Raw genomic sequence first — 21,293 nt, forward strand, 5'->3', positions numbered from 1 at the left:
GATGTTTGAGGCCTAATGATCTACTACAAATTTGTGTTCACTGGCTTTGGTTCAACACTTCACCAAATTTTCAATAAGATATTCATTCTGGATGCTGGTTGTTAGTTATTTTGTAGACATGGTTGTGCATCAACTATTGACTCTGTCTGCCACATAAAACATTTCCATTGTTTTTTTTTGTAATTTATCCTGGTCTACATAAACTCTTGTAAATCAGGATAAATCACACCATCTTATTTTGGGCAATTTGTTTTTCAATTTTTTGTTTGGGATGAATAGTGTACCTGACATTATCAAGGAGCTAGACAGGGTCATGTGCACTTGTGTATAGTGGAATTTTTAACTTGGCATTTGTTTTCCATTGTTCACTATTAATTTACCTGATATATGGATTAAAATATTTTTCAAGATACAGTGGACCCCCGCTTAACGATCACCTCCAAATGCGACCAATTATGTAAGTGTCTTTATGTAAGTGCGTTTGTACGTGTATGTTTGGGGGTCTGAAATGGACTAATCTACTTCACAATATTCCTTATATGGATTAAAATATTTTTCAAGATATTTCACTGAAGTTGCTGTTGAAATGGGTTCCTCATTATACAATAAATCCTCAATTTAGTAAACTAATAGAGAGAAGCGGGTGGCTGGTAAAGATGATTGTGGTGGATACAGATGAAATTGGAAACAAGAAATAACATTTACAAAGGGATTTAGGGAAGCTGGGTAGCTGGACTCGAGTCCTGGAAGTGGGAAGTACGTACTGTACAGTGCCCCCACTCTGGGTGGGGGATGTTGCAGTGTGGCATGCTGGGTCAACCTACTCACCATACAAAACATCCATACTTATTATTGCACTTATTACATACATAGAACACTTAACTCTGATATTAACCCTCCCCTCAAACATCTCCTTGCCAACCTCAACAGAACACATGACCATAATACAAGGCACAGATCACTCTTTGATGTTCCTCGTGTCCATCTCACGCTATGCAAAAACTCAATGCACATAAAAGGCCCTAAAATCTGGAATTCATTACCTGTAAATATAAAAGAAACACTACCTGTTTATAAATTCAAGTCTCTTCTCAAAGTTCACTTACTCACTCAAAACCAAATAAATACTGAATAACTGAACCATATAAATTGTATATCCTAAATGTTACTTACAATTATATCACACAAATGAACTGTGATGTCACTGCACATTTGACAAAATGGTGACTAAATGAGCAACTGAAAGTGTTTTCTCCTTTGTTGAGTCACTGTATCTCAGTATGAGACAACTGGTGTATTTAAAAAATAATAATAGTACGGTAAAATGCATCAATTTTTTTTAAATTCATGACATAAGATTATGTCAGTTTTATACATTTTTTGTTCTCTCTGACACAATTCTCTCTTTTTTTTTTTTTTTTTTATGCCTTATTGCAGAATGGATATTTGAACCAAAAATAATGTTAAAAATTTTATTCAAAATAATTTTATTATGTAGTAAATTTTTCTCATGAAACTGCATTTTGCAATGGCTAATTTTCAGGCTATTGTGTGGGATGAAAAACTTGCTGGAGCCTTCAGTTATGTTGCTGACTATGCTTTCCTGCGAACACATGATGTTTGCAAGATGTTTTACATCACATCCAATAAACTTCCTCCAAACAACGTTGCTCATATTATCTTTCTGGCACGACCACATACACAAATAATGGACCTAATAAACCAGCAGTTGAGAATGTAAGTTATCGTGCTTGTTGTATTGTATGTAATAACATTTGTGTACTTACAGTGGAACCTCGATACTCGAACAAAGCTCAGCACTCGACCAAACAAACATGACCTGCTAGAACTTTACTGTAAACTATTTTGTGTTTCTTCGCATTTTTTGGTGCTTTTTTATATTATAGTGGACCCTCGACCAACGATATTAATCCGTTCTAGAAAGCTTCCAATTCCTTTTCCGGGGTTACTTCCCTTCTTTTTTTAATGCCACTGGGAACACCTTGAGAGTCACTGGACCTCTGTCGCACCAAAAATCTGTCCGTAGAGCTCTGTACCTCGTGTTCCTTTAAGATTTTCCTAAAATGGGCCACAATATTGTCATTGTAAAAGTCACCAGTACGGCTTGCAATAGCTATGTCAGGGTGATTTTCATCCATAAACGTTTGGACATCAACCCACTTTGCACAAATTTCCTTAATCTTTGAAGAAGGCAACTTCCTACATTTCTCTCTCCCCTCCTCTGAAGCAGTTTCCTCAGGCCTGGCCTCTTGCTGTTGCAGATGCTCTTGCACCTCATCAGTGGTTAGTTCTTCATCATCGTCCTCCACCAACTCTTCCACATCCTCCCCACTAACCTCCAACCCATTAGACTTCCCCAATGCCACAATAGATTCCACAACTGGCATAGGCTCCTGAGGGTTAGCCCCAAACCCTTCAAAATCCCTCTTGTACACATTCTGGCCACAATTTCCTCCAAGCAGAGTTCAAGGTCTTGTTAATCACTCCCTCCCAAGCCTTACTTATAAGGTTTATGCAATTGAGGATACTAAAGTGATCTTTCCAAAAGTCTCTTAGGGTCAATTGAGTGTTTGAGGTCACTTCAAAGCACTTTTGAAACATTGCTTTGGTGTACAGTTTTTTGAAGTCGGAAATGACCTGCTGGTCCATGGGCTGGAGGAGAGGAGTGGTATTAGGAGGCAAGAACTTCTTTTATGAAGCTCAACTCCCCTGAAATTCGCTCTGGCAAGTCTGAAGGATGAGCAGGAGCATTGTCTAATACTAGGAGGCACTTGAGCTCCAATTTATTTTCCAGTAGGTAATTTTTCACAGTGGGGCCAAACACATGATAAAACCAGTTATAGAAAATGTCCCTAGTGACCCATGCCTTACTGTTTGCCCTCCACATCACTCACAAATTAGCCTTGACGACATTGTTTTTCTTGAACACTCTGGGAGTTTCAGAGTGACACACGAGTAGAGGCTTCACTTTACAATCCCCACTAGCATTACTACACAACATGAGAGTTACCCTGTCTTTCATAGGCTTGTGTCCTGGCAGTGCTTTTTCCTCCTGTGTAATGTAGGTCCTGTTTGGCATTTTCTTCCAAAACAGGGCTATTTCATCACAGTTAAACACTTATTGGGATTTTAATTTTTCAGTGTCTATGTACTCCTTGAATTCCAGCACATATTTTTCAGTCGCTTTTTGGTCCGAACTGGCAGCCTCACCGTGCCTTACCACACTGTGTATGCCACTACGATTCTTAAATCTCTCAAACCAACCTTTGCTGGCTTTAAGTTAAGTAACATCACTAGTTGCAGGCATTTTTTAAATTAAATCGTCATGTAACTGCCTTGCCTTTTCACATATGATTGACTGAGAGCTACTATCTCCTGATATCTGTTTTTCGTTTATCCACAACAACAACAGTCTCTCAACATCTTTGAGTACTTGCGATCTCTGTTTTAAAAACATACTTGCACCTTTCACAACAACAGCTTCCATGATTGCCTTTCTGTTAGCCAAGATAGTAGTGATGGTTGATTGGGGTGTGTTATATAACCTGGCCAGCTTGGAGACACGCACTCCACTTTCGTACTTTGTGCTTATCTCTTTCTTCATTTCTGTTGTAATTCTCACCCTTTTTACCACAGGGTTGGCACTATAAGCTTTCTTTGGGCCCTTGGTGCCTTATTTAGCAGTTACAAAACACTGGAATAATACAAAATGTACCGAATGTATGCGTGGAACCGATTGCACTGGCTTGTAAACACTGGCACACTAACTGAAGGCAGGGCAGCTAAGGTGCGCTCAGGCTAGACGGACGCGTGGATGCGCTCGGGACAAATGTTGTTAGTAAAGTTTTTCATCGTTGTCGGGCCAAAATTTTTATGCTAAAACTCTTCGTTAGGCGATTTTATCATTAGACGATGCCCTCGTTGGTCGGGGGTCCACTGTATTTGTATAAATAAGTCACCGTGGGGCCTACGAAGATTAGTGAAAACAGCCAACCAAAAGGAAAATTGGTTGGTAAGAATTTGTGTGATACTCAAACGGATCGTCACTCGAACAGCTTTCTGGAATGAATTAAGTTTGAGTACCGAGGTTCCACTGTATTTGTAAATCCCATCTTCATTAATTTGTTCATCATAATTTTGTTTTTTTTAAATTTCAGTGGTTGTTGAGTCAACCTCCTCTTTCGATGTACAGTATTCTGTTTTTCCATCATTATTTGTCAAGAAAAAATTCCTAGTATCTCTTCAACTCTATTTTTTCTTAGTTTACTTCTCTGGCCTCTTGTTATCCCTGTCATCATTATCATGTCTCCTCTTTACCTCCTGTCAAAAAAAAAAAAAAGTGTTTTAAGCCTTTTACTATTATTTTTGTCTTTTTCCTAGGCCTATCTTCAGGATACGCTTGTGTTCCCATAGGTTTACTCCTTTCCCCACTTTCTCAAATGTACTGCAAATACTATTTAATGTCTTGTGGTTTGGCACTAAATTATCTTCTTCAGAGAAGGAAAGACACTAATTTTTGTAATCATTCCCTTCCCCCCCCTCCTTTTTTTTCCCCTTTACGTTACTCCTTCCCTCTTCCCTGCCCCCTCTCTTTCCCTCTTTCCATTCCCTTATCTGTTCTCTTTTTCTTTCTTTTTTCACACCTCTGATCCCTTTCCCTCAACTCCACTTTCTCACCACCTCCCCATCTTTTAAACGGAATGACAATTGTGAACAATTCATTGAAAGGAGTGGTGGGTGTTCAAACTCATGGTAAGCTAGTCCTAAAACTAGCAGGCCAGTGTATTAAACTAGCAGGCCAGTATATTATCCACTGTATCATGCTGGTCTAGTAAGATTTATCCAACTAGGTGTTTTTCTATACACTAGGAAGGTTAGCATGGGCCCCTCTGTGATCACAGTGATACAGTGGAAAGCACATTGGCCTGATAGTTCTGATAGTTCTTGAACTGGCTTGCTATGAGTTTGAACCCCATTTTGTCCAATGAGATGTGCTGTTGTCTAGGCTTTAGACTTCTGCTAGCCAACTTTTACCTACTGCATTTCATGTTGCACAGATTTGTAAAACACTTACGTATTAATGATTGCTACACAATACCCTTAGCATTATTACTATTTCTATAACTTTACACTTGATCTCATGAAATATACTTCTTAGTCGAAACCTAGAATTCACTTGCTTTGTAAGCCACACGCTTCGTTTGTACAACATTTTTACTGGAGACTATTCAGTAGATAGTTTTGATTATTCATGGTTTTGCTTAGTACCCACTGTCTTTGTAATTGTCATGCTATCCCTAAATTGAAAAATATCCATAGAATTTCACTCAAAATGTGCTCATTCTTTCTTGTGAGTGTCACTATTAAGGAAATTAGAGAAATATTTGAAGATACAGTACTGCATGTTGCCCCAGAATTAAGTAATTCAGATGTGCAAAATTTTCTGTTATCAGTGGCTTCAGGATTCATGTCACCTCCAGGAACCTCCCTGTGAATTATGGAGTTCAGCTCTACTGTGTGTCAACTATCAGTGTATACATAGTCTTCCATAACATACATCATAATTTTTTTTTAATCAGTTGTTTCTCACCAATGCAGGGTGACCCAAAGAAGAAAACACATTCACTATCAGTCATTTAGTAACTGCCTTGTCAGAAGTGCATGGACATCACAATTCAAATGACTATATGAACCATAGCATCCCCACCCATCCTTTAGAGTGAATGCAATGTACCTCTCATCTCCAGAACTCATGTCTGGATAACTGGTTTCAGAGGCGTCGCTAGGGTTAGTGTCACCCAGGGCAGAATCTTTGGTGTCACCCGGGGTGGCATCTTTGGTGTCACCCCCATGAAATCTAAGGGTGGGGGGGATAGGGGTAGTAAACTCCAGTTACATCACTGCTGCATGACTAGTGACTAATGTTTAGCAATGAGAACGTTTAAAGGTCATAAACCGAACTTTATTAATGATAAAATAAATAATGTAGTAATATTAAGGAAACATAAACTCAAATACCACTTTAAGTACAGGCAACAGATCCTACATTTATTCATTTTCATCAATGAAAAAAAAAATTGATAATAAAGAAAAATAACTAGTTCTGATTTAACCTTGAGTACAGGTAACATCTCAGTGAATCTGACATTTCATTTCCTTGCCTTCAATCCTGCAAAATCATCTATCACATCATCAAAATCAATTATTTTCCCTGTTTAGGCCTATTTGTACTCTGTAATCCTATAATAGGCTATTTAGAAACAAAGGATTTTTCTCTTAGGTTGCTGCAGCATGGTTTTGGTCATTAGTGTTACTTTCTTTAGAGGCTTTATGGTGTCACCCCTAAATGGTGTCACCCCTAAATGGTGTCACCCCTAAATGGTGTCACCCCTAAATGGTGTCACCCGGGGTGCCCCCCCTGCCCCCCTTGCCCCCCCTGCCCCCCTTGCCCCCCTGCCCCCCCTTACAATGCCCCTGACTGGTTTCTCTGAGTACATCTATAAATGTAACCTTCCTTGCACCTCAGTAGCATGTCACATCTAAAACCACTTGTTTTCACTCTCTTCAGTCTAACCTGTTCTCTTATGATGCCTGCTGACACTCAAGTCTGTTCTATTCAAAACCTCTTTCACTTCATCCGTCAATCTTATTTTACTTTATCGGTTTTGGAAAATGATGCAAAAGCATGTGTGCTCTCACTCTGTTATAACATATTTCAGAACTGACAGTAAGAAATCTTTGTTTATTTACTTAATTTCATGTGATTGGGAAAGGAAGGGAATTATCAATACAGTTTAGTAATACAGAAACACAGCAGAGTGGGCCATTATACATATAGATGTTTTGCTTAAGGGGGTCTTAAATAACAGAAAGGCACAGTATTGTGACTGGAACAGTACACAAATAACCCACGCATAGGAGAGAGGAGCTTACAACTTTCTAAATGGTCCAAGTTGGACCGAAATGTCATAAGCTCCTCTCTCCCATGTGCGGATTACAGTGGACCCTGGTTTGCGATATTAATTCGTTCCTGAGAGCTCATCGTAAACCAAAATTATCGGAAAGTGAATCAATTTTCATAAGAACATAAGAAAGGAGGAACACTGCAGCAGGCCTGTTGGCCCATACTAGGCAGGTCCATAAGAAGTAATGGAAATCAAATTAATCCGTGCAAGACACCCAAAAGTATGAAAAAAAAACTTTTACCACATGAAATATTAAGTTTAATGCACACAAACTGAAGAAGACATGCACAGTTTGTAGTATGTACTCAACTAACAATAGAATACATGATACTTACCTTTAATTAATGAAGATCTGGTGATGATTGATGGGATGGGAGGAGGGGAGAGTGTCAAACCTATTGTTTAGAAGAGGAATCCCCTTCCATTAGGACTTGAGGTAGCAAGTCCTTTTCCGGGGTTACTTCCCTTCTTCTTTTAATGCCACTAGGACCAGCTTGAGAGTCACTGGACTTCTGTCGCACAACATATCTGTCCATAGAGGCCTGTACCTCTCGTTCCTGTATGACTTTCCTAAAGTGCTTCACAACAGTGTCATTGTACAGGTTGCCAACACGGCTTGCAGTAGCTGTGTGAGGGTGATTTTCATCAAAAAAGCTTTGCACTTCAAGCCACTTTGCACACATTTCCCTAATCTTTGAAGTAGGCAACTTCTTCAATTTCTCCATCCCCTCCTCCAAAGCAGTTTCCTCAGGTCTGGCCTCTTGCTGTTGAAGATGATCTAGCAGCTCATCAGTGGTTAGTTTGTAATTGTCCTTCTCCACCAACTCTTCCACATCCTCCCCACTAACCTCCAACCCCAAGGACTTCTCCAATGCCACAATGGATTCCTCAGCTGGCATAGGATTCCCAGGGTTAGCCTCAAACCCTTCGAAATCCCTTTTGTCTACACATTCTGGCCACAGTTTTTTCCAGGCAGAGTTCAAGGTCCTCTTAGTCACTCCCTCCCAAGCCTTACCTATAAGGTTTACACAATTGAGGATATTATAGTGATCCTTCCAAAACTCCTCTAGAGTCAATAGAGTATCTGTGGTCACTTCAGAGCACCTTTCAAACATAGCTTTTGTGTACAGTTTCTTGAAGTTAGAAATGACCTGCTGGTCCATGGGCTGCAAGAGAGGAGTGGTATTAGGAGGCAAAAACTTGACCTTAATGAAGCTCAAGTCCCCAGAAAGTTGCTCTGCCAAATCTGTAGGATGACCAGGGGCATTGTCTAATACCAGGAGACACTTAAGGTCATCGCCATCACCATACCTGATATAAATGACTATAATTTCTTGTAGAAATGTCGTAGAACATTCATTCTGGTACCATTGTGTTGCCAAAGAGTTGAGCTATTTTTCAGTATATATAACTCAATTTCCATATTTTTTCGATTTTTAGGTGAGCGCGCGCGGAAAATTGCCCTACAGCCCCCTTAAGGTCTAATTTCTTTTCAGTTAGGCAATTTTTCACATTGGGGGCAAATGCATGGTGTAACCAGTCATAGAAAAAGTCCCTAGTGATCCATGCCTTAGTGTTTGCCCTCCACAGCACACACAAATTAGCCTTGAGGATATTCTTTTGCCTGAACGCTCTGGGAGTTTCTGAGTGATACATCAATAAAGGCTTCGCTTTGCAATCACCACTAGCATTGGCACACATCAGAAGAGTAAGCCTGTCTTTCATAGGCTTATGTCCTGGGAGTGCCTTTTCCTCCTGAGCAATGTAGGTCCTGCTTGGCAATTTCTTCCAAAACAGGCCTGTTTCATCACAATTAAACACTTGGTCAGGTTTCAATCCTTCAGCTGAACCTCTATGTACTCCTTGAATTCATGCACATATTTTTCAGCCGCTTTGTGGTCTGAACTGGCAGCCTCACCATGCCTAATCACACTATGCATGCCACTACGATTCTTAAATCTTTCAAACCAACCTTTGCTGGCCTTAAATTCACTCTCATCACCACTAGTTGCAGGCAATTTCTTTACCAAATCGTCATGCAACTGCCTAGCCTTTTCACAAATGATCGCTTGAGAGACGCTATCTCCTGCTATCTGTTTTTCATTTATCCACACCAATAACAGTCTCTCAACATTTTCTAACACTTGTGGTCGCTGTTTCATAATCACAGTTGCACCTTTTGCAACAACAGCTTCCTTGATTGCCATTTTCCTGGTCACTATAGTGGAGATGGTTGATTGGGGTTTTGTATAAAACTTGGCCAGCTCCGACACACACACACTCCACTTTCGTACTTTGCAATTATCTTTTTCTTCATTTCAATAGTCATTAGCACCCTTGGTCTTGAAGGGTTGGCACTAGAAGCTTTCTTGGGACCCATGGTGACTTATTTTGCAGAAACAAGCACCAAAAACACTGTGATAATATGGAATGTACCGAATGTATCCTTAGATGCGAGCACACTAGCTGGCTTGTAAACACTGGCACACACGGGGCAGTTCAGGCCACACGTGGACACGTGTGGCCTGTATCGCAAAATTTTTGCGATACAATGCATCGAATACCGGATTTATCGGATACCGATGGCATCGCGAACCGGGGGTCCACTGTATTTGTGTATTAAGCGGGGGTCTTGCTTAACTTTAGTAAAATTTCTGGATCACGAATAACCCACACTTAGGAAACACTTAAGACAATGTTTCAGTCCATCCTGGATCATTGTCAAGTCGCAGTGTATTAGTAAATTATTTCCAGCCATGGTATTGCATTTTCAACATTTAAATAAATGTTTGCTCTTCTATAAGTGCCTTTGTATTGCCCTACTTGTTGGCATTTTGCCTTCCAACCAGCCTTAGAAAACACTAAACTACTTGTGTACCAATGTTGTATTGCATCAACACAGGGAAGATATTAAAAGCAGTAGTATAAAGAAGGACTATCATCTCTGGTTGGTACCAAGGATCTCTCTCTTGTGTGAGCGTCGACTACAAGAACATGGAGTACGAGGATCATTTGCATCCATTAGAGAGCTGCCACTCTTGCTCTTTCGACTGGAATCTGATCTGGTATCCATGGAATTACCATACTGTTATAGGGTAAGTTTTTATTAGTTAAAAAATTACTACACCAAATGTTCAGCCAGATGTGTACATACAGTGCTCGTCATGGCATTATGCCAGGTGAGTGCCCCTGCATAATGCCATGATGAAAATCAAAGGCCTACCATACAGGGGGGTCTTTTTTTGTCAGTGCATTATGCCGGGTAACAGCCATTAGCATGATGTCACGGCCTGCCACCACACTCCACAGTGACTCCTCAGTGCTAACGTGACTGCTGTGGTGAGAGGAAGTGTTGCACTTTTGTCTCTCATCTGCCCCATCTTTTGTCTGGTGTTCCCTTTGGTTTTGGGGCTATACATGTTTGATTATGGGTAAAAGGAAGCCTTTAACACCTGAAACTATAGCTCAAATCATAGGGCTTCACAAAGCTGGGCACCAGATGAAAGAAATAGTGGAGAATGTTGTGTGTGTGTGAGCGTTCATTGAGGAACTGGGTACAGCGTTTCAAGGCTGGCGGTGGTGTCGAGATACCGTCTGCCAAACCTCGGCCTGGCCCTTCGAAGACATCTGTTTGTACTTTAACTGTTGAAGAAGCAGTTAGAGAGTACACCTTAGATAACTGCTAGAGAATTGAAAGAAAAGAACCCACATCTTTTCTCAGAGGTGTCTGTAAGAACTATTAGCAGATGTGTGTCAGAATTGGGCTACAGTAGTCACCGCCAGGTTAAGAAACCGATCCTCTCCAAGCCACAGAAGAAATGTAGGCTGGATTATGCAAAGAAATATCTCCACTGAAATCCTCGACACTGGTCTGAAGTACTTTGGAGTGATGAAGCAACCTTCACTGTCACCTGTAATCATGGTGAACGTGTGTACTGGCTCAGAGAAAGTGACTCGCTAGACCCACGCTACACATGTGGGACCACCAAACACCCAGACTTGCTCATGGTTTGGGGGTGTTTCAGTGCTCAGAGTGTTGGTAAACTCATTGTGCTTCCCAAAAACCAGTATATGAACCAGTATAATTACCTGGAGTTATTGTGTGACAATTTACCTGAGGTGTTTGACAGGTGTAGGGCTACAGTTTTTATGCAGGACAGCACACCGTGTCATTCCGCCAAATCTGTATTTCAGTGGCTTAAAGACTGTGAAGTGAGGTTCTTTAATGACTGGCCAAGCAATTCCCCAGACCTAAACCCTATTGAGAACCTCTGGTCAATAGTAAAATGAAGTTTACTGGGTAAGGATATCAGTTCCATCCCGCGACTGGAGGCTGCTCTACATGAGGCATCGAATGATATACATCTCCAAACCCCCAAGAATTTGTGTGAGTCTCCATACATGGCTGAGGGACGTGATTAAGCATAAAGAACGCAGCACCAAATATTAAAAACCTCAGTAAGTATGCAAATATATATATTATAATCTTTCATGGTATGTATGTGTTTGTGTTTTGGTATGTGGGGGGGGGGCATAATGCCACAAGCACTGTACAGTACTATATTGTATTTATTTGAACTAAAATCTAAAACCTTCAGTTATTTTAGATTTGCATGTGTTATACTATATATTAATTACATGTATAATTAATGTATACTACATAGTTGTATTTTATCTTTTACAGTAAAAATTATTGTATGATACAGTAGCAAGAAGACATTTATTATATTTTTCAACCTAATTTAATCCAGTAAATTATATATGATAATTTTTTTCATCAAACCAGCCATATTCCACTGAGGCAGGGTGACCTAAAAAGAAAAACGAGAGTTTCTCTTTTTTAATTTAGTAATGTATACAGGAGAAGGGGTTATATATGGTCATACCATTAATAATTCTTACACAAGATTTTTTTCAACACTGTAATTCAATAAAATAGTCATAAATAAGTTGAATGATTTTTTGTTTTAGGATTTGAAGTTGGACAGTGACCCGACCAGTGTCTTCCTGGTGGCTCAGGCTCTCATGACCATCCAGGGTATCTTCGGTCTTATTCCTAATATATATGGCAAAGGACCAGCAGCCAAACAAGTATATGAACTGATGGTGCGAATGAGGCGAGAAATGGGTGGAAATGAACCACAAGTAAGTTTAAGTTACATTAGATGTTGTTTAACCCTTAAACTGTCCAAACGTAAATCTACGTTTGGACAATTAGATCTACGCTTGGACAATTAGAGGGTTAAAGAAGACCAGATTTAGAGGTATATAAGAGTAAGTGCAGACAAATGGTTTTTGGGACCTGACAGACTTTTAGAGTGAGCTAGGTAATATTTTCTGAAGGGATTCAGGGAAACTGGTTAGCTGGACTAGACTCCTGGAGGTGGGAAGTACAATTCCTGCACTCTGAAGAGAGGGTTATGGGATATTTGATGTTTGGAGGGGCATCTAAACTGTTGTATCTGTACACCTCTGGCAAGGCAGTGATAGTGTGAATGGTGGTGAAAGTTTCGCTTTTTTGGGTCACCCTGCCTTGGTGGGAGACAGCTAGCATATTAAAAAAATGACTATCATATGGGGTGAAAATACCGTACACACATTGCTTAAGGAAGGCGGGGTAGGAGTCGGCCTAGGAAAGGTTGGAGGGAGGGGGTAAAGGAGGTTTTGTGTGCGAGGGGCTTGGACTTCCAGCAGGCATGCGTGAGCGTGTTTGATAGGAGTGAATGGAGACAAATGGTTTTTAATACTTGACGTGCTGTTGGAGTGTGAGCAAAGTAACATTTATGAAGGGGTTCAGGGAAACAGGCAGGCCGGACTTGAGTCCTGGAGATGGGAAGTACAGTGCCTGCACTCTGAAGGAGGGGTGTTAATGTTGCAGTTTAAAAACTGTAGTGTAAAGCACCCTTCTGGCAAGACAGTGATGGAGTGAATGATGGTGAAAGTTTTTCTTTTTTGGGCCACCCTGCCTTGGTGGGAATCGGCCAGTGTGATAATTAAAAAAAAAAAAAAAACATTGCTTAATTTTTGTAGGTCACATTGTGTTGGATGCATTGTTGTGTTATGTAGATTCAGCTGAAGGATACCAGGATATTTTTGGTGATTAAATAACAGCAGTTTACAACAACAGAACAATGACATGACCTTGGTAAGCTTTAGAAGTAGTACGGTATTATAATTATTTGTATGGTATATAGGCAATATTTTTTCTCTTATATTTTTTGGGCATTCCTGGAGTCTCCCTACAAGTTTGTGAAAAATCTTTACTTACAAAATAATTTAGGTCCTATCTAATATATCAGATATTTTTAGTTCTACTATATTTAGGATGGCAAAATAATAAAAAAAAAATTTAATTCAAATATTAGAGAGAAAATCACTAAAGAAACTTAACTCAAAGGGGCATCAGAAATGTAGTATCGGCATGCCTCTGGCAAGACAGTGATGAAGTGAATGATGGTGAAAGTGTTTCTTTTTTGGGTTGCTCTACCTAGGTGAAAGACAGCTAGAGTGTTAAAAAATTATTAATAATAATGATAATATAAAAGAAGAAGTAAATTATAAGTGAATATAGTAAAGAACAAGGTATGAGAGTCACAAAAAGCCTAGGAAATGAAAGATTGGATATCAGATTGTAGGGAGGGAGTATGGAGGAAGTGAGTGTATTTAGTTATATGGGAGTGGACTTGTTGGCAGATGAGTCTGTGAAAGACGAGGCAAACCATAGAATTGATAAGGGAAGAAGGAGGTAGTGTGTTGAGGCATTTATGAAAATGGTTTATTTATGGAGAGTAAGAAAATGTTCTAAAGTACAGAGGTATACCATTGTTTAAGAACAGTGTGTGATGTTAATATTATGCATATAATTCAGAGAGCAGAAATCAGAAAACAATATGTGGTTATCACAGGTATATTTCAAGAGGGCAGAGGAGTGATTGTTGGGGTGGTTGAGCATTTAGAGGGGAAGCAGAATAGGATGACTGTAAATCAGGGTGGAAGGGAAGAGGAGTTAGGGTCATTCCAGGAAGGGTTAGGAGGGAGGGATAAAGAAAGTTTTGAGTGCTGGGGGCTTGAACATCTAACAAGCTTGTGAGTGTGTGTCATTTTGGAGTGAATGAAAACAAGTGGCTTTTATACCTGACATGCTGTTGGAGTGTGAGCAAGTGAATATTTATGAAGGGATTTGGGAAAACTGATTAGCTGGACTTGAGTCCTCCAGGTGTGAAGTATAGTGCCTGCAGTGTGAAAGAGAAGTGAAAATGCCCTTCAGAGGATAATTTGAATTGTCAGCATGTAGAACTCTGAAGTTCTGCAAAACAAGGTTTGATGTATGACCTTGGTTCTAGAGTGTTTGTTGATCACATTACTGATTGACCTATCATCAAATGCATTTTTTGTTTTTGCCTGACAGCCACTCAGTGCTTGAATCAATACTTGTTTGGCTTAACACTTTCTCACTCTACATCTTGCTGTGACAGTTCTGTCTCTCATGATTATGATTATGCCTCTGATACAGTGGACCCCCGGTTTACGATATTATTTCATTCCAGAAGTATGTTCAGGTGCCATACAGGTCCGCCATCACAAATCCGGCAATCAGTTATTCGGTTCCTTCAGTTATTCGGCACTAATTTTGGCTAGCATAATTTCAAATTTCCAGGGTCGCCACACCAACCTGCTGGTACTGTTTGGTGGCGCTACTTGCTACAGAAGTCATTCCAATTTCTTTTTCTCCATTTATTGTTTTAACTTGCTTACTTTTAGCCCTAGCCATGGTTCCAATGAATAAAAGAAATGCTTCTCGTTATGTAAAGCACCTACACAGTACATTATCCATTAAAGATAAGGTGGCTTTGAAGCCACTGTCGGTTGCCATGAGCTCAGTCTCATGAAGCAGGAGAATATGCTTTATTATTATGCTAATATCAACACTACAGCTTATTTGCCTATCACAGTTGATCTAATATGACATAAGAAACAATATAAATAACATAAAACATGTTAAATACTCCAGAATGAATAATATTTGGCATAACACCGAGCAGTTCGACAGAGTTTTTTTTTTCTACCTTTTTTATTATTTTGCTACCCTAACTTGCATATTTTATCTTGTCAATTTAAATCTAGTTATACTCTAATTCTTGTAAACAATTTATATAACACCTTAGTGCAATTACAATTGAGAGTCTTGTGCCTTTTTTATATCATTAGATTAGATTAAAGCTCTCATAGGACCATAGTGTACTATAGCTCATTCTAGCTCAATACATAGTCAATACCAAATTCATTATATTAGACCATAGTGTAATTACTAGTGAGAGTCTGGTGCTATTTTTAATTTGTATTTTTATATTATTAGATTAAGCCTTGTTGTACTATAGCTCATTCTAGCTCAGTACATAGACTATACCAAAGTCATTACATTAGACCTTAGTGCAATTACAAGTGAGAGTCTTGTGCTATTTTTAATTTGTATTTTTATATTATTAGTTGATACCTAGTTGTACTTTAGCTCATTCCGGCACAACACATAGACAACACCAACTCCATTATGTGTATTAGTGACTATACTCTACATGACCAAAATGCTATAGCTATACACTTGTCCAAACTTCCCACCACTACAGATATCAGTACTAAAACTCAACCCACAACTCAGGATATAAATAACCATAATTTAAACCTAGAAGATGATTGATCACGTCGACCCTGATCTAAACCTCCATAATCTGACACACAATCAAAACCTATTGGAAAGTAACTGCCTTTACTACACAGCATCACAAGCCAGCACTATCCTAAACAATGCTAACCATACCCCCGGCCGGGATTGAACCCGTGGTCATAGAGTCTCAAAACTCCAGCCCGTCGCGTTAGCCACTAGACCAGCTAGCCACAATAAGATTCATCCAACTAGGTATATTTCTACACCATAGGAAGGTTAGCACAGGCACCACTGTGACCACAAATGCAAGTTTTTACAGACGAATCTCCAGCTAGCGTGGCCGTGACGAACTCTAGCTCAAGTCCCTTCACTGCCGTCATCATGACTCAAGAAATCGTAATGACACGATTGTGGTCACAGTGGTGCCAGTGCTAACCTTCCTATGGTGTAGAAATATACCTAGTTGGATGAATCTTATTGTGGCTAGCTGGTCTAGTGGCTAACGCGACGGGCTGGAGTTTTGAGACTCTATGACCGCGGGTTCAATCCCGGCCGGGGGTATGGTTTGTTTGCAATCGTGTCATTACGATTTCTTGAGTCATGCTAAACAATGCTAAAAGTCTATCAGTACTTAACTACAACATTAGGTCCTTAAGCAAACACTATGATGACCTCCTGGCACTCCTTGAATCACTAAAGACACCCTTCTCCTGCATTATTCTTACTGAGACCTGGCTTAAGCAGGACATAATAGATATCTACCCTCTACCAGGATACACAGCAGTCCACAGCTGCAGACCATACCAAGTTGGGGGTGGTATTGCAATCTATTACTCTATTGCAATCTATTAGCACCACTTGCATTAGTGATGAATATGGAGAGTACATTTTTGCTAATTTTACTGTAAAAAACCTTAAGACGCCTATAACAATCGGTGCCATTTACCGGATACCCCACACAAACATCCCAAATTTCAGTGAGAAACTAAAGGCACTAATAACAAACAGACAAATGAATAAGCACCACCCTCTCTTAGCTGGAGACTTCAACATCAACCTTGGCCTACTAGATGATCAGCCTGTAACTGATTTCATCAACAATATGAACAACACACTTCTCATACCAACAATAACTAAACCAACCAGGCTCACTGAAACAAGTGCAACCATAATAGACCACATATGGACCAATATACTAGCCCCCCTTAAATCAGGGATAATCACAGATAGCACTACAGACCACTACCCTACCTTCCTCTTGACAAACATTAGTAAACCACCACTTGAATACAACAAAGTTTCATTTAGACTCAATGATGAGGCCTCAATAAGGAAGTTCACAGCTGACCTAGAGACTGTTGACTGGCCTACAGAATTCTCCAAGGCCAATGGTATTGATGACTGGACAGACATTTTTCTTAACAAATTACTTAGACTATACAACAAACATTGTCCTATAAAAACGAAACAGTTCACAAACAAACGGCTTGGTTGCCCATGGCTAACCAGCACCATTCTGAAATCCATTGACAAGAAACACCAATATGAAAAGCAATATAGGCAGGGCTTAATACACAAAGATATTCTTAAACACTATTCATCAGTCCTCACCAAAGTAATAAAGAAAGCCAAACAACTATACTACTCCAGTAGATTCACTGACACAAGAGGAGATATAAAAAAGACCTGGAAAGCACTCTCTCAGATTCTAGGGACCCACAAACTGAAAAAAAACAAGAATATTGCCCTAACTAAACCTAATGAAACACCACTGCATCCCACTGACACAGCTAACAAGATAAACGACTTCTTCTCAACCATAGGTTCTAATCTCGCCAATAAAATCCCACGCACCAATGCCCATGCCGGGGACTACCTAGATGGGAATTTCCCAAATTCCTTCTATCTTGCTCCAGCTGAGCCCATGGAAGTCACTGAGATTATAGTCACTTAAGTAGGTTGGTAGACAGCAACCACCCAGGGAAGTACTACCGTCCTGCCAGATGACTGTGAAACAAAAACCTGTAACTGTTTTGCATGATGGTAGGATTGCTGGTTTCTTTTTCTGTCTCATAAACACGCTAAGATAACAGGGATATCTTGCTACTCCTACTTACACTTTGGTCACACTTCACAGACACGCACATGCATATATATATATACATACATCTAGGTTTTTCTCCTTTTTCTAAATAGCTCTTGTTCTTTTTTTATTTCTTCTATTGTCCATGGGGAAGTGGAAAAGAATCTTTCCTCCGTAAGCCATGCGTGTCGTATGAGGCGACTAAAATGCCGGGAGCAATGGGCTAGTAACCCCTTCTCCTGTATACAATTACTAAAAAAGAGAAGAAGAAAAACTTTATAAAACTGGGTTGCTTAAATGTGCGTGGATGTAGTGCGGATGACAAGAAACAGATGATTGCTGATGTTATGAATGAAAAGAAGTTGGATGTCCTGGCCCTAAGCGAAACAAAGCTGAAGGGGGTAGGAGAGTTTCAGTGGGGGGAAATAAATGGGATTAAATCTGGAGTATCTGAGAGAGTTAGAGCAAAGGAAGGGGTAGCAGTAATGTTAAATGATCAGTTATGGAAGGAGAAAAGAGAATATGAATGTGTAAATTCAAGAATTATGTGGATTAAAGTAAAGGTTGGATGCGAGAAGTGGGTCATAATAAGCGTGTATGCACCTGGAGAAGAGAGGAATGCAGAGGAGAGAGAGAGATTTTGGGAGATGTTAAGTGAATGTATAGGAGCATTTGAACCAAGTGAGAGAGTAATTGTGGTAGGGGACTTGAATGCTAAAGTAGGAGAAACTTTTAGAGAGGGTGTGGTAGGTAAGTTTGGGGTGCCAGGTGTAAATGATAATGGGAGCCCTTTGATTGAACTTTGTATAGAAAGGGGTTTAGTTATAGGTAATACATATTTTAAGAAAAAGAGGATAAATAAGTATACACGATATGATGTAGGGCGAAATGACAGTAGTTTGTTGGATTATGTATCGGTAGATAAAAGACTGTTGAGTAGACTTCAGGATGTACATGTTTATAGAGGGGCCACAGATATATCAGATCACTTTCTAGTTGTAGCTACACTGAGAGTAAAAGGTAGATGGGATACAAGGAGAATAGAAGCATCAGGGAAGAGAGAGGTGAAGGTTTATAAACTAAAAGAGGAGGCAGTTAGGGTAAGATATAAACAGCTATTGGAGGATAGATGGGCTAATGAGAGCATAGGCAATGGGGTCGAAGAGGTATGGGGTAGGTTTAAAAATGTAGTGTTAGAGTGCTCAGCAGAAGTTTGTGGTTACAGGAAAGTGGGTGCAGGAGGGAAGAGGAGCGATTGGTGGAATGATGATGTAAAGAGAGTAGTAAGGGAGAAAAAGTTAGCATATGAGAAGTTTTTACAAAGTAGAAGTGATGCAAGGAGGGAAGAGTATATGGAGAAAAAGAGAGAAGTTAAGAGAGTGGTGAAGCAATGTAAAAAGAGAGCAAATGAGAGAGTGGGTGAGATGTTATCAACAAATTTTGTTGAAAATAAGAAAAAGTTTTGGAGTGAGATTAACAAGTTAAGAAAGCCTAGAGAACAAATGGATTTGTCAGTTAAAAATAGGAGAGGAGAGTTATTAAATGGAGAGTTAGAGGTATTGGGAAGATGGAAGGAATATTTTGAGGAATTGTTAAATGTTGATGAAGATAGGGAAGCTGTGATTTCGTGTATAGGGCAAGGAGGAATAACATCTTGTAGGAGTGAGGAAGAGCCAGTTGTGAGTGTGGGGGAAGTTCGTGAGGCAGTAGGTAAAATGAAAGGGGGTAAGGCAGCCGGGATTGATGGGATAAAGATAGAAATGTTAAAAGCAGGTGGGGATATAGTTTTGGAGTGGTTGGTGCAATTATTTAATAAATGTATGGAAGAGGGTAAGGTACCTAGGGATTGGCAGAGAGCATGCATAGTTCCTTTGTATAAAGGCAAAGGGGATAAAAGAGAGTGCAAAAATTATAGGGGGATAAGTCTGTTGAGTGTACCTGGTAAAGTGTATGGTAGAGTTATAATTGAAAGAATTAAGAGTAAGACGGAGAATAGGATAGCAGATGAACAAGGAGGCTTTAGGAAAGGTAGGGGGTGTGTGGACCAGGTGTTTACAGTGAAACATATAAGTGAACAGTATTTGGATAAGGCTAAAGAGGTGTTTGTGGCATTTATGGATTTGGAAAAGGCGTATGACAGGGTGGATAGGGGGGCAATGTGGCAGATGTTGCAAGTGTATGGTGTAGGAGGTAGGTTACTGAAAGCAGTGAAGAGTTTTTACGAGGATAGTGAGGCTCAAGTTAGAGTATGTAGGAAAGAGGGAAATTTTTTCCCAGTAAAAGTAGGCCTTAGACAAGGATGTGTGATGTCACCGTGGTTGTTTAATATATTTATAGATGGGGTTGTAAGAGAAGTAAATGCGAGGGTCTTGGCAAGAGGCGTGGAGTTAAAAGATAAAGAATCACACACAAAGTGGGAGTTGTCACAGCTGCTCTTTGCTGATGACACTGTGCTCTTGGGAGATTCTGAAGAGAAGTTGCAGAGATTGGTGGATGAATTTGGTAGGGTGTGCAAAAGAAGGAAATTAAAGGTGAATACAGGAAAGAGTAAGGTTATGAGGATAACAAAAAGATTAGGTGATGAAAGATTGAATATCAGATTGGAGGGAGAGAGTATGGAGGAGGTGAACGTATTCAGATATTTGGGAGTGGACGTGTCAGCGGATGGGTCTATGAAAGATGAGGTGAATCATAGAATTGATGAGGGAAAAAGAGTGAGTGGTGCACTTAGGAGTCTGTGGAGACAAAGAACTTTGTCCTTGGAGGCAAAGAGGGGAATGTATGAGAGTATAGTTTTACCAACGCTCTTATATGGGTGTGAAGCGTGGGTGATGAATGTTGCAGCGAGGAGAAGGCTGGAGGCAGTGGAGATGTCATGTCTGAGGGCAATGTGTGGTGTGAATATAATGCAGAGAATTCGTAGTTTGGAAGTTAGGAGGAGGTGCGGGATTACCAAAACTGTTGTCCAGAGGGCTGAGGAAGGGTTGTTGAGGTGGTTCGGACATGTAGAGAGAATGGAGCGAAACAGAATGACTTCAAGAGTGTATCAGTCTGTAGTGGAAGGAAGGCGGGGTAGGGGTCGGCCTAGGAAGGGTTGGAGGGAGGGGGTAAAGGAGGTTTTGTGTGCGAGGGGCTTGGACTTCCAGCAGGCATGCGTGAGCGTGTTTGATAGGAGTGAATGGAGACAAATGGTTTTTAATACTTGACGTGCTGTTGGAGTGTGAGCAAAGTAACATTTATGAAGGGATTCAGGGAAACCGGCAGGCCGGACTTGAGTCCTGGAGATGGGAAGTACAGTGCCTGCACTCTGAAGGAGGGGTGTTAATGTTGCAGTTTAAAAACTGTAGTGTAAAGCACCCTTCTGGCAAGACAGTGATGGAGTGAATGATGGTGAAAGTTTTTCTTTTTCGGGCCACCCTGCCTTGGTGGGAATCGGCCGGTGTGATAATATATAATATATATAAATAAAAATAACTCAGGGAATCTGTCTCATGTCCCACCATTATTGTACAAGAGAGCGGCCCATGTCCTCTCACATGCTATCTCATTACTTTTTAACAAG

At 40.1% G+C, this 21,293-nt stretch overlaps 1 protein-coding gene across 2 annotated transcripts in view; it reads left to right on the forward strand.

The window, feature by feature from the left end:
* car (vacuolar protein sorting-associated protein 33A) overlaps nucleotides 1-21,293 on the forward strand; it is a 56,346-nt gene that overhangs the window by 3,522 nt on the left and 31,531 nt on the right. For both annotated transcript variants that reach the window (XM_070088892.1, XM_070088893.1), the window contains exons 2-4: nucleotides 1,544-1,737; nucleotides 9,889-10,081; nucleotides 11,958-12,131. In XM_070088892.1, coding sequence (XP_069944993.1) covers nucleotides 1,544-1,737; nucleotides 9,889-10,081; nucleotides 11,958-12,131 — 561 coding nt within the window. The remainder of the gene's footprint in view (nucleotides 1-1,543; nucleotides 1,738-9,888; nucleotides 10,082-11,957; nucleotides 12,132-21,293) is intronic.

This window comes from Cherax quadricarinatus, chromosome 26 (genome assembly GCF_038502225.1).
Source record: "Cherax quadricarinatus isolate ZL_2023a chromosome 26, ASM3850222v1, whole genome shotgun sequence".
Taxonomy (NCBI): domain Eukaryota; kingdom Metazoa; phylum Arthropoda; class Malacostraca; order Decapoda; family Parastacidae; genus Cherax; species Cherax quadricarinatus.